An 18,392-nucleotide genomic window follows, 5' to 3' on the forward strand; every position below is an offset into this window, starting at 1 on the left:
CCGCGCCCGGCCTAAACTTGGGACTTTTATAGTATTTTAAGTTTTCATGTTTGAGTTTTCATGAAACTAAAGGGCATCTGGTAGAGATGCTTATCATTTAGCTATGCCAAAAAAATTTTCCACTTGCCAGCTGCTTTTCCTCACCTGCAGATTAACTGTTGATTATATAGGCACAATCCTCTGGCTGCACAATTTATTTTGTTCTTCAGAATTGTTCCTGTTATAGAATAGCTGATCCCATCTCAAATACGACATTTACTATATTCGCTCCACTTTGAATTTTCTGAAGTTAACTTTAATTTCTATTGTAATGATGTGACTGTCTTTCTTAAAACTTTGAATACTGTCTTCTGTTTTGTACTTATTTGACATGATATGGTTAATCATGTTTGTGTTTTCTAGAATAAAATGACTTCCTATGAGAGCTGATGCCATCTTTTGGTGGGAAAAATGAATTAACTTTTGCCCAGTGACTTAAATTTGTCCTCAGGCAGAAAATTCTTACATATGCTGAAAAAGTTTCCACAACTTTACAAAATGTTCCTCAAGAAAATCCAAAAGACTGTTTTAATCCCACGCTTACCTAACAGTTTTCAGAGTTACATTTTGGTATCCTGCAGAAACTTATTTGTCAGATACAGAGGTGACAAGGTATAAGAGAATCAAACAGGTTTTTGGTACAAATCAGACCTGAATTGCAAGAAAGTTTCACAGAAACGGATCATACAAGAATAAACCGACAGCTGTAGTCTGCTATTTTTGGAGACCCAGTCCTTTTGAATAGGCTGATACCATTGAAGTATATTATTAGGACCAAGAAGTCTCTTTAATAGTGGTCTTTAACAACATAATTACAAAAATATCACCCAAAGCACTCATGTCTACAAGGCAGCTCTGTTCTAGGGAATCCCTAAAAATGGTGTTAGGAAAGTAATTTTAAAGTTGATTTTAGGGCTAGGAAATAACTGAAATTGATTTCAGATCCCAGAGTAAGGGTAGTATTTTTTAGAACTTCCATTTCAACAAACAAAAAGCAGAAAAGTCCTCATTCTAACTTTTCCCTCTAGTTATACTGATATCTAGTTAAAATTAAGGGGTATAGAAGGAAAATAATGAGAAATAAACATTTGAGACATCATTTTTTGATACATAATTGTTCCCTCTTTGACCAATTTGGTGTTCAGAATAGGATGTGATCAATGATGACTCACTATAATTGGCTTGGAGATTTAACTAGAAAAATGAGGTATAATTCTTGTCAAAATAAGACAGGTCGATGTATTTTTAATATCAGTGATTTCCTACAAATACTATTTTCCCCTTCTGCTTCTTTAGCTTTTAGTTTTCTTATATTTTCCTAACTTAAAACTTCAAATAAAATGATTTAGAAATTACAGTGTCAATTTATTCTTTTAATATCCCTGAAACACTATATGAACCATAAAGTCTAGGTATAACATTATCCCATATCAATTAGATTCAAGTATTTAGATATTGAGGTGATATATGGCTCTTATTTGATCTTCCCAAATATGTAATTAGATTCTCCTCTTTATGGTAAAGTTGATTGCCTAATTTTGTTTTTGTGCATAGTAAAATGATTTGGGAAGTGAATGAATATTGTCTCTTTGGAAAATACCAAGAGTAGTTTTATAGGCATTTGCCTAAAAGAGTGACATTTTCATTCTTTTCCTTTTTTTTTTTTTTTTTTAGAACAAATGGGACCTTTTTCCTCCTTCTGACTAATTCTAACAATGTGTTGTTGTAATAGGTTGTGATCAAAGAGAGTATGATGAAACTGAAAGTCTTCACAGACATTGTGCATCAAAAAGGGATAACCATAGGAAAATACCTGCCAAAAAAGACCATAAATATATAATATCTCCTAATCAGGACACTGCCTGTTCATGGAAAGTTCTAATGACACTTCTACAAATGATTTCTTCTCAACCCTTTTAGTCTCCACGACTATTAATTTGTCTTTACTATTACATTACCTTTTTTGGACTCCATTTGTAGATGTTGTTCTCCAATAACACGGAAAGAAGCAGTTTAATTACACTGGAAATACATTTCCAGTCTCCAGAAAAACACCCAAGGAAGGGACTACTCCAGAGAAACTTTCTTATAGCAGCAAATTCTTTTTTTTTTTTTTTGAGATGGAGTCTCACTCTGTTGCCCAGGTTGGAGTGCAGTGGCGCAATCACTGCTCACTGCAACCTCTGCCTCCTGGGGTTCAAGCAATTCTCCTGCCTCAGCCTTGCCGGGAGCTGGGACTACAGGTGCTCATCACCACTCCCAGCTAATTCTGCGTTTTTAGTAGAGACAGGGTTTTGCTGTGTTGGCCAGGCTGGTCTTGAACTCCTGACCTCAGGTCCACCCACCTCGACCTCCCAAAGCACTAGGAGTATAGGTGTGAGACACCATACCCATCCTGTTAGCAGTAATTCTATATAACGCATGTGAATTTTCTTGTAGTCTGAACAAGTACCCCTTTCTGACCTTTGCTTGTTTTACTTTTCCCTGAATTGCAATGTTTATTTAGGGGAGCCTATTTATCTTTAGGCTTTTTTCCCCTTCCTCTGTCCATGCACAAGTTTAACAAAATATTCTCACCTTGCCATAGCTATTCCAACAACACAGCCTCCAACTATGGACCAAAATCCAATCCAGCCAGCATCTACCTGTTAAGAAAGAAGCAGACACATTGAATATAAGACGATCATATTGCAATATAAAAGGAATGAAAAAAAGTCCTCTATAATCAATATGTTAATAGCTAAATGGATGAAATAAAAGAATTCACGTGTAACTAATGTATACAAGCATCTAAGAAAATATGTCCTTGATTAACTTTTTATTGGAATATTGAAGTCAACAAAATAATCAATGTCATCAAACAAATATTTTTCAAGTATGTACTACATGCCTGATGTTGGACTAGGAACTCTTAAAATTAAGAAAAGGATGGAAGATAGTCATAGCCCGAAAAAGTTTAAATATAACCAATATAGGAAACTGCTAGGTAATAATTAGATGCTAAAACATGGGGCAACAACTAAAAATATATCAGAAGGTGGAAGTCAGGGGGAAATGTGGGGCTGAGCAAGAGAGTAGACAGAGAAAAAGAAGTTGAGCTGGGTTTCAAATGTATAGCTTGTTCCCCTCTTGAGAAAACATTTCCAGCCCTGCCATTTACTAACTGTGTGACTCCGGGCAAATTATGTCTTTTTACCTATAAAATGGATTAAATGACATAATTTGTATACAGTACCCAGATCAGTGGCCAGGACATAGGAAGTGCTCAGTAAACATTAGCTGTTATTATTATTACTCACTGATGAGTCTTCTCCATCTATCTAGTCTCTTTCCTGCCTGTGCGGCCACACTTTTTCACAGCAATCTATGAATGCTGCCTACGTTTCCTCATCACTCCTGTATCTTTAACTCTTATTATGACTTGGTTTCTGTCCCAACTGATACTCTAGGTCTCAGTTCCTGCATTAATGGAATGGGGATAATAAAGTTTTTTGAGGGTTAAATAAGTTAATAAATGTAAAGTGCTCAATACATGTTAGTTGTTATGAAATAAATTTCATGTCTCTAATAATACTGGTACATCTTGTCTCCTCTTTCTCCTTCCCACAACCATCATGCTTGCTTTTATTACCTTCTTACTTCTTGAACCCTGTAAGAGCTTCTTAAATAGTTTTCACAATCTATTTTGCTCACTGTTGCCAGAATAATTATCCTAAGCATTCCGCGTCCCTGCTCGGAAATAGTTACTGGCTTTCCTTGTGGTTACAGGACAAAGTTCAAACCTGACCTGGCACTTGAGCATTGTCCAAACTAGCTTCTACCTTTTATTGTTTTTCGAGTCATATTTTTCATTACACTTGTGACAGGGATTGCCAGCTGTCCACCAAACGATTTCTTCTTCTACTTGGGTACTTAGCTAGATGACCTGTCCCAGTTCCTAGCTGGAACAGGTGACCATGTGTCAGCTCTCATTAATGGAAGTGAGCATAAGTGAAGTGTGCCACCTCCAGGTTAGAACTTGAAAGAAGGTGTATGCCTCCTCCATGCTTTCTCTCCCTTCCTGCCAGCTGCAATCTGGATGTGGCTGCCCAGCTGCGCCCATGCATATAATGACAAGGTCCTAGGGGACAGAAGAGATACAAGTGGAAGCAGCTTCCGTCTCTTAAATCAGTGTGAGGAAAAGAGCTGTTCAAACTGTGGACAACTATCCTAGATTACAAACACTGTCCCAGATTGCAATGTGAATGACAAATAAATTTTTCTTAAGTCTCAGAATTTTGGAGTTCTACTTCTCCCAGGAGGATAGCCTACTCTAAGCGATACAGTAACTTTATATGAGTCTTTTGCTCTATTGGTGTTTGCTGCCGGAAGCAAACACGAAGGCTCTCAGGAGAAAGATAACATCCTGAAGCTTAAATTATCTCTGTATAGTTTTTCATACTATTGGCATTTGAGGCAAGATAATTCTCTGTTCTGTAGGACCACTCCTTTCACTGCAGCGCATTTGGTATCTATAATCCAAGGCCCACTAGGCTCCCACAAACAATTCCTTCTATCCTCTAGGTGAGTGGGGTCATGCTCTAGGTTAAGGACCACTGCACATTGGGCTGTACTGATGCTGGTACTTTCAGAACATTTTGTACTTTTCTACTTGCTTTGTTCATGACATTTGTCTTAGTTAATAAAATTCTACTCAATACTTAATTTAAAAATTAAAAAAAATTGCTTTCATTTAATTTTAAATTCTACTTTACTTAATAACTGATATGATTCAGGGTCTCTATATCTCTCAGAGTTTGTACCAAGAAAGATACTTGGAAGGGCTTTTTAGGGTTTAAAACATGAAGCACAGATCTGCCAAATCAGTATCATTTTTTGTGTGCATGACATGGGGCCTTACTCTGTCACCCAGGCCAGAGTGCAGTGGTGCGATCTGGGCTCACTGCAGCCTCTGCCTCCAGGGCTCAAGTGATCCTCTCACCTCAGACTCCCAAGTAGCTGGGATTACAGGCATGTGCTACCACGCCCAGCTAATTTTTTGTATTTTTGGTGGAGACAGGATTTCGCCATGTTGCCCAGGCTGGTCTCGAATTCCTGAGCTCAAGTGATCCACCTGCCTCACCCTCCCAAAGTGCTGGGATAACAGGTGTGAGCCACCATGCCCAGTCAAAATCAGTATCATTTAAATGGGTGCTACACTTTTCCTTAACAGAACTGAGCATACTTGGAACACCTGCCATCCAGAAAAACAGGTGAGAAAAGTAAAGGAAGGCTTTCTTCTTACAGTAAAGGTGCTGCTATGGTCTGAATGTTGGTGTCCCTCCCAGATTCTTATGTTGGAATTTAATCCCTAATGTGATCATATTAAGAGGTAGGGGCCTTTAGGAGGTAATGAAGGGATGAGTGCCCTTATAAAAGAGGTTGAAGGGAGCTGCCTTGCCCCTTTGCCACATGAGAATGCAGCAAGAAGGTGCCATCTTGGAAGCAGAGAGTGAGCCCTCCCCAGATATAAATTAGTTGGCACCTTGACCTGGGACTTTCTAGTCTCCAGAACTGTGAGAAATAAATTTCTATGATTTATAAATTACCCAGTCTAAAGTATTTTGTTGTGGAAGTCTGAAGAGACTAAAACATGTACACTAGGTAATTTAGATTAGTATTCTGGTTGAGAACTAGAAAACCTGGGGAAAATTTTATCTGAAGGCATCAGAGAGATAAGAAAATAATCCAGAATTCTGAAACCATGATCTAGGATGGGAAGATAATCTGAAGAGATAAGCATGGTATTTGGAGACAATTTTCCTTTAGGGTTGTCTGCTAATTTCAGAGAAGGTGGCTAAGGGACTGAGAAGTTATTGACAGCCTCACTGACCTAGAAGAAAAAATACCAGTTTAGGGCCTGCTGTGGGGTGGCCTTGTAAAAATCCCGCATTTTAACTGGGCACTCTGAAGGGCTACACCTAAGAGTAGGAGGAACTAGAAATGGAACAGCCTCCTGAAGGACTAAAGCCCAGCTTTAAGTGATCTCAAGCTCTGAAACTAGATTAAGGTGAATACCAGACTCCTGCCAGAAAAAATATAAATTCTCTCTGAAAGAAAACAACATCATCTTGATACTTAAATTATCTCCACAGCTTTTCATGTACTATGTCTAGCACTCAATCAAAAATAACTGAATGCATAAAGAGATTTTTTAAAATTACCAAATATCAAACATATACATAGACCTACAAGGGACCAAGATAATGGAATTATGAGATACAAATTTGAAGTAACTATTTTTAATAGAGAAAAAAAATAAGATCAAGCATTTCTGCTGAAATCTGTCAACTATAAAAAGAACCAAAGACAGGTTTCTTTGGTGGTGGCTCATGCCTGCAATCCCAGCACTTTGGGAAGCCGAAGCAGGCGAATCACCTGAGGTCAGGAGTTCAAGACCAGCGTGGCTAACATGGCGAAACCCCATCTCTACTAAAAATACAAAAATGAGCTGGGTATGGTTGTGCGCGCCTGTAGTCCCAGCTACTGGGGAGGCTGAGGCAGGAGGATTGCTTGAACCTGGGAGGCAGAGGTTGCAGTGAACTGATCAAGCCGCTGCACTCTAGACTGGGTGACAGGGCAAGACTCTATCTCAAAAACAAACAAACAAATAAAAGAACCAAAGACAAATTTTATAAAATTTAAAGTAACTCATAGATGAATTTAATAGCATATTTGACAGAGTTGAAAACTGAAATAGTGAGTTGGAAGAAAAGATAGCTAAAATATCCAGTCTGAAGCATAGGAAGGAAAAAGAATATGTCATAACAACAACAACAACAAAAAAAAAGTGGGTGATGGCCAGGCTCGGTGGCTCACGCCTGTAATCCCAACACTTTGGGAGGCCGAGGTGGGCAGATCACGAGGTCAGGAGATCGAGACCATCCTGGCTAACATGGTGAAACCCCATCTCTACTAAAAATACAAAAAAATTAGCCGGGCGTGGTGGCGGGTGCCTGTAGTCCCAGCTGCTTGGGAGGCTGAGGCAGGAGAATGGCATGAGCCCAGGAGGCGGAGGTTGCAGTGAGCCAAGACCGCGGCTGTTGCAGTGAGCCAAGACCGCGGCCATTGCACTCCAGCCTGGGCGACAGAGAGAGACTCCGTCTCAAAAAAAAAAAAAAAAAAGAAAGAAAAAAAGTGGGTGAAGAAAAGAAAGGTAAAAGAGTGGAAAATTCAAAAAACAGAGTAAAGAGACTTAGAGAATACAGTGTAAAGGTATAATGTATATAGTTAGAATACCCAAAGGAAATTAGAGAAAACAGAGCACGAGTTTTGAAGAGACACTGACTAGAAATTTTCAGAAATTAATGAGAGACATCAAGCTAACAAGACAACATTCAATAAGTTATGTAAACCTTAAGTAGAATAAATTTAGAAAAAGAATGCCACCTAGTTGTATCAAATCAAAGCAAAACTGCTGAAACCAACGATGAACAGAAAATCTTAAAAGCAGCCAGCTTTTAAATTTGAGAGCTGACTTTTCAATTAAAACAATGGAAGCCAGAAGAAAATGGAAATTTTTTTCAAAGAACCAAAAGAAAATGACTGTCAACCAATAATTCTATGCCCAACAAGATACAAACTTTAAAAATGAAGATAAAATGAAGACATTTTAGACCAAAACAAACGATAAAATAAAATGCAAACCCCAAACTAAAGAATTTGTCACCCACAGACCTGTACAATAATCAAACAAAAACACTAATGGGTGCTCTTTAGATAGAAGAAAGATGATTACAGATCTGAAGACTGAAGATAAAGAAATAAAGAACAAAATGAATAAATATGAAGATAAATTTGAGTCAATGAATATCAACTGTATAAACAATAATGTCTTGTGCAGTTAAAATATATGACAGTAATAGCCCAAAAGATGGGAGAGGGTTAAATGAAGTTAAAGGGTTCTAAAAACCTTAGATTATCATAGAAAAGGTAAAATTCCAATTTGATAAGTCAAGTGTGCATTCTGTACTTTTCAGGGTAATCATTAAATAGTAAAAGAGTCTATAACTGCCAACCTAACAGAGTCAGGGGAAATTGAAGTAATAAAAAATACTTAATCCAGAAGGTAAGAAAGAAGGCAAAAAGAATAGAAAGGGCTGAACAAAATAAAGATGAATAGTAAGATGGTAGGTCTAAACCCAAACTTGTCAGTAATTATATTAAATATAAATGCACTAAATACTCCAATTAAAACACAAAGATGGCCCGACATGGCCCACACTTTGGGAGGCCAAAGTGCAAGGACTGTTTGAGCTCAAGAGTTCCAGACCAGTCTGGGAAACATAGAGACTTCATCTCTACAAAACTTGAAAAAATTAGCTGGGCATAGTGGCGTGCACCTGTAGTCCTAGCTACTTGGGAAGCTGAGGTGGGAGGATCATTTAAACCCAAGAAGTTGAGGCTCCAGTGAGCCATGCTTCTGCCACTGCACTCCAGCCTGGGCAACAGAGCAAGATACTGTATCAAAAAAAAAACCCAAAAAAACAAACAAAAAAAAACCTCAAAATGGATTAAAGATTTAATCTTTTTCCCGTTTGCCCTGAGAGTACTCGCCAGAGGCGCTTTTGCAGCTGCAGCATTTACCCCAAGATATCTTCGCCATGAACTATCTTGCTTTTATGACTATTTTCACATCACTCTTAGTATATCAACTTTGGAGACAAGAGACATCATTCTACTTATAGCATTCTGTTTTTAGTAGTGGTATTTCCATTTACAAAACAGTAATTCTCAACTGCTGAAAATGTCAAATCCTAGAAAAAGGAGCATTCCTACGTGTGATGTTAACATCGTTCTCAGTCATTGGCTAGAGATTCATTTGAGGAATCTGATAGACGATTCTGATGATTCAGATGATTCCGATGTTAGTTCTGTTTAGAAATAACTCCAAGAACAGTTTTTATATTTTCATATTGAAAGTTAGTCAGATTTGCTTCAGCATCAAAGAGCATGTTTATATAAAATTAAATGAGTGCTGGCAGTGAGCTGCACATTTTTTTTCCCCTAAAAGGGAAAAGGGTTCAATGTAAGACTTGAAACTATGAAACTACTAAAAGAAAACATTGGGGGAACACTACAGGACACTGGTCTGGACAAAGATTTTTTGAATACAGCCTCAAAAGACAGGCAACAAAAGCAAAATTGCACAAATGGGATTACATAAGACTAAAAGGCTTCTGAACAGCAAAGGAAACAATAGAGGGAAGAGAAAACTTGCAGAATGGGAGAAATATTCACAAACTATACATCCAATTAGGGATTAATAACCACTATCTATAAGGACCCCAAATAACTCAACAGCAAAAAAACCAATCCAATTAAAAAACAAGCAAAATACCTGAATAGACATTTCTCAAAAGAAGACACACAATGGCCAACAAATATACAAAAAGAAATGTTCAGCATCACTAATAATCAGGGAAATGCACATCAAAACCACAATGAATAGCATCTCACCCCAGTTAGGATGGCTATCACCAAAAAAAGTAACAAATGCTGACAAGGATACAGAGAAGGGGGAGTGCTTGGACCCTGCTGGTGGTAATTAAAGAAGTACAGCCATTATGGAAAACAGTACAGAGGTTCCTTAGAAAACAAAAAATAGAACTACCATATGATGTAGCAATCCCATTTCTGGATATATACACAATAGAAAGGAAATCAGTATATAAAAAAGAAATCTGCACTCCCATGTTTATTGCAGCACTATTCACAATAGCCACAACCTAAGTGTCATCAACAGATGAATGCATCAAGAAAATATCAGATATATACACAATGGAATATTATTCAGTCACAAAAAAGAATGAAATCCTGTTATTTGCAGCAACATGGATGTTAAGTGAAATCATGTTAACTGAAATAAGCCAAATACAGAAAGACAAATATTGCACGTTCTCACTCATATGTGGGAACTAAAAAGGTGGATTTCAGGAAAGCAGAACGTAGAATGATAGTTACCAGCTACTGATGAAGAAAGGTGGGAGGATGAAGAGAAGTTGGTTAAGGGGTACAAAAATACAGTTAGATAGAAAGAGTGAGTTCTAGTACTCAATAATACAGTAGGGAAATTACAGATAACAATAACTTACTGTACATTTCAAAATAGCTATAAGAGTTGTAAGGTTCCCAACACAAAGAAAAAATAAACGTTTGAGGTGGTGGATAGCACTCTTACCAATTTGATCATTACACACTGTGTACAGGTATCAAAATATTATATATCCCCCCAAAATGTGCAACAATTACATATCAATTTTAAAAATAAAATAAAAATGTTAAAAGCTGCTAATTTCAATAGCTTCAAAAAGTATCAAATACCTGAGAATAAAGCTAATAAACACACAGAAGGTATCTTTGCTGAAAATTATAAAGCATCATTCAGAGACATTGGGACCTAAGCAAATGAGGAGAAACATAATGATCATGGTTCAGAAAACTCAGTATTATAAAGCAGTTAATTTTGAAAATGATCTGTAGATATAAAAACTCTAATAGAAATCCCAATAAAGGGGGATATTTACTAAATATCAAAACTAGTGCTTATTTATAACACTAGAATAAATAACACAATTTGGTATTGGTGCAGGGACAAAGAGACTAAAGGAATCAAGTCTAGAAATACACCCGTGTATAGAAGGAAACTTGCTTACAACAAAGATGAACAGAGGGCAGTGAAGGAAAAAAATGATCTTTTCAAACACTGATCCTAGGTTAACAAATATCTATGGGAAAAAAGAAACTTAACCCCTATCTTATAATAAGTACAAAATCAATTCTAGGTTTAAATTCTAGGTAAATGTGACAGGTAAAAGAACAAAGCCCTAGAACAGCACTGTCCAATAGAACTTTCTTTGATGATAGAAATGTTCTCTATCTACACCGTGCAACATGGTAGCTACTAGTCTCATGTGGCTATCCTGCACTTGAAAAGTGCTACACAACTAAGGAAGTTATTTTTTACTTTTATTTCATTTCAATTGGTTTAAATTTCAAATTAAGTTTGAAGTTTATTTTGAATGTGGCTAGTAGCTACTATACAGGATGACACAGTTGTACAAGATAACATATTTATGAACTTGGAGCAAGCAAAGATTTATCTTTATCTTTTAGCATTACAGCCTCAGTCTGCTAAATCAAACATCTAGAGTTTCTAAGAGTTGGTTTCTAATGATTGCTTTGTAAATTTTTAAACTTTTATTTATTTATTTTTTGAGACCACTGCACCTGGCCAAATAGGGGTCACACTTTCCTGTTTCTTTACATGTCTGATGCATTTTTTTAAAAAATTGTATACTGGGCTGGGCGCGGTGGCTCACTCCTATAATCCCAGCACTTTGGGAGGCCGAGGTGGGCAGATCACGAGGTCAGGAGATCGAGACCATCCTGGCTAACACGGTGAAATCCCGTCTTTACTAAAAATACAAAAAAATTAGCTGGGCATAGTGGCAGGCGCCTGCAGTCCCAGCTACTTGGGAGGCTGAGGCAGGAGAATGGCGTGAACCCAGGAGGTGGAGCTTGCAGTGAGCCGAGACCGCGCCACTGCACTCCAGCCTGGGCGACAGAGCGAGACTCCGTCAAAAAAAAAAAAAAATTGTATACTATATGTTGTGGATGATACAATAAAGAGATTTTAGATTCTTTTACTTTTTCTAAAATGGTTGACTTTTGTTCTAGTAGACAGTTCAATTATTGCTTGATTACCTTGAGGATGTGTAGGCCTCATTTTGTGCTTTGTAAGGATAGATCTCCAAAGTGTCTCCTCTTCAGATTTTTGTCTTTGTTTATGATGGGTCTAAACTAGAGTAAGACTTTCTCTATCTAGGACATGGTCCTTGATTCTACAGTTTGACTGGGCCAGAACTCCAAGACAATGCTTGACCTCTTCTATCTTTGTTCTGCTTTCAATCCATACCATTCTCTCTGTTAAGCCTCTAGTAGCTTTGCCCTTTATATGTGCAGCCCATTTCTCAGCCAAAGATTACTGGAGTCCCCACAAAGTCCTCTGGGGAGCTCCCTTCTGCACAGCTCTCTTCTTTACATATTGGTAAGAAAAACGTAGCCCAATAGTGGGCAAGAGACTCAAACTGGTATGTCACCAGAAAAGGATATTCAAAATATCCAATTCACACTGAAAAGACACCACAGAAGTCACTACGATGGCATACAACTGCACAGCTATCAGCACGTCTAAAGTGAAAAAGACTAATATCATCACACAAGTGGCAAATGATGTGGGATGATGAGAAATTTCATATATTGCTGGTAGGATTATACATGGATACCACCACTTTGGAGAAGTTTGGCATCACCTACCAAAGTAGCATATACTATAACCAGCAGTTCCATTCCTAGATATGTATCCATTAGAAATGTATATAGAAGTGCATAGAGACATGTATGAGAGTGTTAATATAGCATTGTTTGTGGTTGTCAAAAAAGGTTAACAATCCAAATGTTCACTAAAAGCAGAATAGACAAAATTTTTTTTTCACTCATACAATAGAATATCACATTAGTGTGTTTTCTTCTATTTACCTCTCCATATTTCTCTATCCTCTTTTCTACCGTGCTATCTGGAAGCAAAGAGAAGGAATGGATGGTATCAAGCATATAGGTGAAATGGTTATTTTTAAAGAAATGAAATACCCTTATTTGGAGCCCACAGAGAAAGTCAGAAACTAGATGAAGAAATAGCTATATAATTGATATGGGATCTTAGTCTTCTTCATAAGGTATGAAGAAAGGATAAAGAATGGAGTCAACAAAACTAAGATTTCCTTCCTTTCTTAAAAAGCCAGTCGTATCATTAATAATGTCCAGAGAAATGTGAAATTCATAACTATTGTCAAAATCAAGGAGGAAAATCAACATTATTTTTTACCCATTCCATAAAGATCTTGCTTTTGCAACAATGGTATAGGACAATGTTTTACCCAGTCCTTGAAGCTAAAACCAAGAACACGTAACCAGTATTTATAAATCAAATGAATGAAAATATCTACAACATATAAAGAAATAAAATACTTACTTGGCTGACGTGCGCTGGTGTTAAAATTAAGTCCAGAACTCCAGACCAGCCAGCAAATACACCAAGTGGTATGGCATATGCTAAAGCAATCATCAAAAATCTAAAATTGCTGTGAATGAGAAATAAAAGGAAATATTGCAACAAATTAAAAATCTAGAATAAACATAGTCATGAAAAATGTATGTCATTTGGAAACTGGAACACCAGAATCAGAAAATATCTACAGAATAGCCATTATTAAAAACTAAAAAAAAAAAATAATAATAATAACATGCTGGGAAGGTAGCAGATAAAAGGGAATGCACACACACTGCTGGTCGAAGTGTAAATTGGTTCAGCCACCAGGGAAGGCAGTTTGGCAATTTCTAAAAGTACTTAAAAGAGAATTACCATTTGACCCAGCAATCCATTATTGGGTATATACCCAAAGGAATATAAATCATTCTAGTATAAAGACACATGCACGTGTGTATTCACTGCAGCACCATTTACAATAGCAAAGACATGGAATCAACCTAAATTCTCATCAATGGTAGACTGGATAAAGAAAATGTGGTACAAATACACCATATAATACTCCTCAGACATAAAAAAGAATAAGATCACAACCTTTGCAGCAACACGAATGGAGCAAGAGGCCATTATCCTAAGTAAACTAACAGGAACAGAAAAGCAAATACCACGTTCTCACAAGTGGGAGCTAAACATCAAGTACATATGGACACAAAGAAGGGAACAACAGACACTGGGACCAACTTGAGGGTGCAGGGTGGGAGGAGTGTGAGGACAGAAAAACTACCTATTGGACACTATGGTTATTATCTAGGTGACAAAATAATGTGTACACCAAACCCCCATGACATGTAATTTACCCATGTAACAAATCTGCACATGTACCCCGAGCCTAAAAGTTAAAAAATATATACATATATATACATACATATGCACATATATGTATATATACATATGAATAACTATATATACATATATGTGTATATACATGTATATACATATATATTCTTCAAGAAGTTCAAAGTGGCAAGCTTTATAAAAGAAAAAGTCTGTCAGTTAATAAAAAATCTGTGAGTTAATAAATTCAAGCTTCTGAAAATTTTTTTTTTTAAGATGGAGTTCCATTCTTGTTGCCCAGGCTGGAGTGCAATGGTGTGATCTCGGCTCACTGCAACCTCTGCCTCCCTGGCTCGTGATTCTCCTGCCTCAGCCTCCCAAATAGCTGGAATTACAGGCACCTACCAGCACACTCAGCTAATTTTTGTATTTTTAGTAGAGACAGGGTTTCGCCATGTTGGCCAGGCTGGTCTCGAACTCCTGACCTCAGGTGATGCACCCACCTTGGCCTCCCAAAGTGCTGGGATTACAGGCGTGAGCCATGGCACCCGGCTCGCTTCTTGAAATTTTTTATTTTTACAAGAAAAATATTTTGTTCATATTGTTTAAAATTCTCAATGTTTATTATACAGATAACCAATATTATTTCATCGAATGGGTAGGTAGTTTAAAAAAACCTCTGGCCAGGCATGGTGGCTCATGTCTGTAATCTCAGCACTTTGGGAGACCGAGGTAGGAGAATCACTTGAGGACAGGAGTTTGAGACCAGCCTGGGCAAGATAATGAGACCTCATCTCTATAAAAATATTTAAAAATTAGCCGGGTACAGTGGTGTGCATCTGTAATCCCAGCTAATTGGGAGGCTGAGGCAGGTGGTTACTGTGTGCTATGGTCATGTCACTGCGATCTGGCAGTGCTTGGCAAATCAAGCTTAGACTATTTTATGACCTAGCAGTCATGTTACAGGGTCTATTTTCCAAATAAATTTTCAGGTCTATGGTGACGTGAATGAGGATGTCACTGCAGTAGTGTTTGTGGTAACAACAAATTGGAGGCAATCTGGGTACACAATGAGAATAAGTAGATGAAATGTGATAAATTAATGCCATGGAGTACAAAGAACTAGGTGTACACACGGCAGCAGGGGTGCACCTTGAAACAGAGTGCTAACATCACAAAATGAGAGTTGTCCAGACATTACATGCCTCCTGATGAAAGGAGGCAGCATCACTTATGAAGCAGTCTTGTAAAACAAAAACAAAAGCAAAAATAAAACCTGAATCACAACATATTTCTAGTTAACAATTTACAGGAAACACAAAGGAGAGGGGAACATGTCAAACTATACCATGAGGAAATCAACAAAATCCAGATGTTGGGAATAAAAGTGCTGGCTCCTCAACAATTAAATTATAAGAAACAAAGAGTCATGTCAAGGAAATCTATAGATTCTAAGGCACTTTGTACCAATTGCAATGTGTGGACCTAATATGGAAACTGTTCAAACCAACTGTTAAATGTTTATGAGATAATTGAAAATTTAAACACTGATTTGATACTAGCAAATTATTATTTAAAAGTTTTTAGTTAAAATAACGGCACTATATTTATGTTAAAAAGAGTCTATTTTTGACATATATTGCACATACTGAAATATTTCTAGATGAAATGGAGTTGTCATCTGGGATTTGTTTCATGATGCAGGAAGGTGGGAAGTGGGAAGTGGGTGGTACAAAGATGAAACAAGACTGGTTGTAAACTGACTGACAATTGTCAATACCGAGTAATAGGGGTTATACTATTCTACCTTTGTATATTATTGTAACATTCCAAAATGAAAAGTTAAAAAATAAAACCCATGTAGTACTTAGTGAAAAATGTCAAACAGAATGACATCCACAGTATGTCATAATTTACATGAATTAAACATAGATGCATACAAAACAGTACATATACTGCAAAAGTACAGAGACAAAGAGATACACATTAAAGGCATTTGAGAAGTGGCCTGGGTTCGGGGAGGGAAATGGGAGAAGAAAATACAAACGACGAAAAAATAGATTAATACATGTGTTCACGTGCTGGCAAATAATCTGACCCAGGAAGCAATGATTTCAGGAATTCTATGAGAGACTGGGGTTAATTACATTGGTAGGAAGGGAATGGGGCATGGCAGGCCCAGAGAACTCCCCAGGAGAGCCCAAAGGTACAAGCTGGCAATCGTGCACAGTAAGCAATAAAAGACAAAGGAATGTTAGGTACTGGTGAAAAGGACTTTTTATAGAGAAGGAAGATCTTATACTTTATGGTTTAAACAGAATGAAGAGTTTGACTCCAGGGTAATTAGAAGTAAACACAAGTCAAAGTGGTTGGAGGGACAATTTTAAGTTAACTGTTTTTCCTTGTCAGAACAATCTTGTACATAACGCCTTGGCTTAAAATGCTTCAGTGACTCATTATTTCCAACAGAATAGTCCAAAATTATTAGTATGTCATAATATGACCCCAATCTACCTCTCTACCTTTCTCTATTGCTATCTAACATCTGCAGCTAGGTTTGCAGGGAAAAAAATTTATTTAAGTGGCATTGTTTTTAAAAAGTGATCATCTTATTTATTTTTTAATTTTATTACACTTTAAGTTCTAGGGTACATGTGCACAACGTGCAGGTTTGTTACATATGTATACATGTGCCATGTTGGTGTGCTGTACCCATTAATTCGTCATTTACATTAGGTATATCTCCTAATGCTATCCCTCCCCCCTCCCCCAACCCCACAACAGGTCCCGGTGTGTGATGTTCCCCTTCCTGTGTCCAACTGTTCTCATTGTTCAATTCCCACCTATGAGTGAGAACATGCGGTGTTTGGTTTTCTGTTCTTGTGATAGTTTGCTGAGAATGATGGTTTCCAGCTGCATCCATGTCCCTACAAAGGACCTGAACTCAACCTTTCTTATGGCTGCATAGTATTCCATGATGTATATGTGCCACATTTTCTTAATCCAGTCTGTCACTGATGGACATTTGGGTTGGTTCCAAGTCTTTGCTATTGTGAATAGTGCTGCAATAAACATACGTGTGCATGTGTCTTTATAGCAGCATGATTTATAATCCTTTGAGTATATACCCAGTAATGGGATGGCTGGGTCAAATGTATTTCTAGTTCTAGATCCTTGAGGAATCGCCACACTGTTTTCCACAATGGTTGAACTAGTTTACAGTCCCACCAACAGTGTAAAAGTGTTCCTATTTCTCCACATCCTCTCCAGCACCTGTTGTTTCCTGACTTTTTCATGATCGCCATTCTACCTGGTGTGAGATGGTATCTCATTGTGGCTTTGATTAACATTTCTCTGATGGCTAGTGATGATGAGCATTTTTTCATGTGTCTGTTGGCTGCATAAATGTCTTCTTTTGAGAAGTGTCTGTTCATATCCTTTGCCCACTTTTTGATGCAGTTGATTTTTTCTTGTAAATTTGTTTGAGTTCTTTGTAGGTTCTGGATATTAGCCCTTTGTTAGATGAGTAGATTGCAAAAATTTTCTCCCATTCTGTAGGTTGCCTGTTCACTCTGATGGTAGTTTCTTTTGCTGTGCAGAAGCTCTTTAGTTTAATTAGATCCCATTTGTCAATTTTGGCTTTTGTTGCCATTAAAAAAGCGATCATTTTAAACTGTCATCTTACAAATGTGTGCCACTAATCACAATTCAACCTAACTTTTTTTTAAACCTATTATGTGAAAGGCAATGTACTATAGAGAAGTGATTTTCAAAAACTTTTCACTTTATTTTTAGTAAGAAATTTATTTTTACTTTGTGACCTACCCATATATATGCAACATATATACTGAAACAAAAGTCTAAAAGAAGGTATCCTTATTTCATGTGATGAAATAATATTTTCAATTCTATTTTATTCCATTCTATTTTGCTTAAAGAAAATAGCTGTCAACACACTGAATTAGTTGGCTGTAAACCAGTTTGAAAAACAATATTACATAGCATTTGAAATGTGGCTGGTGCAACCAAAGAACTGAGTTTTTAATTTTATTTCATTTTAACTAATTTAAATCTAAACTTGAAGCAGAAGCAGTGAAAGGTACTTTTCCATTAAACACAACTCTGTTTGGTAGGAGTACGTTTCCCTTGAACAGCTGCAACACTAAGATATTATTATAGTGTGCATGCTGGGGCAGGTGTTGTCTCTAGTATTATAATCCATCACTGATCTTGGTGTCAATGAACGGATTCAGTTCTAATTATTTTTTTCTACACACTGATGTGACATGTGACATTGTAATCTGTGTATTTGAATATTTCCTGTAGAAAGAAGAGACCAAAATAGAAGAAGGCATGTTGCAAACTTCACAATGAATGGCAAGTACAATTTGCTGCAGCAGAGCAAAATAAAATGTCTGCTGTGGAAAAAAAG

General features: G+C 37.1%; 1 protein-coding gene across 3 annotated transcripts in view; it reads right to left on the reverse strand.

The window, feature by feature from the left end:
- The window catches only part of SLC49A4 (solute carrier family 49 member 4), an 89,702-nt gene that overhangs the window by 20,763 nt on the left and 50,547 nt on the right, over positions 1-18,392 (reverse strand). For all 3 annotated transcript variants that reach the window (XM_015130003.3, XM_077993808.1, XM_028844583.2), the window contains exons 5-6: positions 13,112-13,220; positions 2,617-2,684 (exon numbers count right to left, since the gene is read on the reverse strand). In XM_015130003.3, the coding sequence (XP_014985489.1) occupies positions 2,617-2,684; positions 13,112-13,220 (177 nt within the window). The remainder of the gene's footprint in view (positions 1-2,616; positions 2,685-13,111; positions 13,221-18,392) is intronic.

This window comes from Macaca mulatta, chromosome 2, assembly GCF_049350105.2.
Source record: "Macaca mulatta isolate MMU2019108-1 chromosome 2, T2T-MMU8v2.0, whole genome shotgun sequence".
Classification (NCBI taxonomy): Eukaryota; Metazoa; Chordata; class Mammalia; order Primates; family Cercopithecidae; genus Macaca; species Macaca mulatta.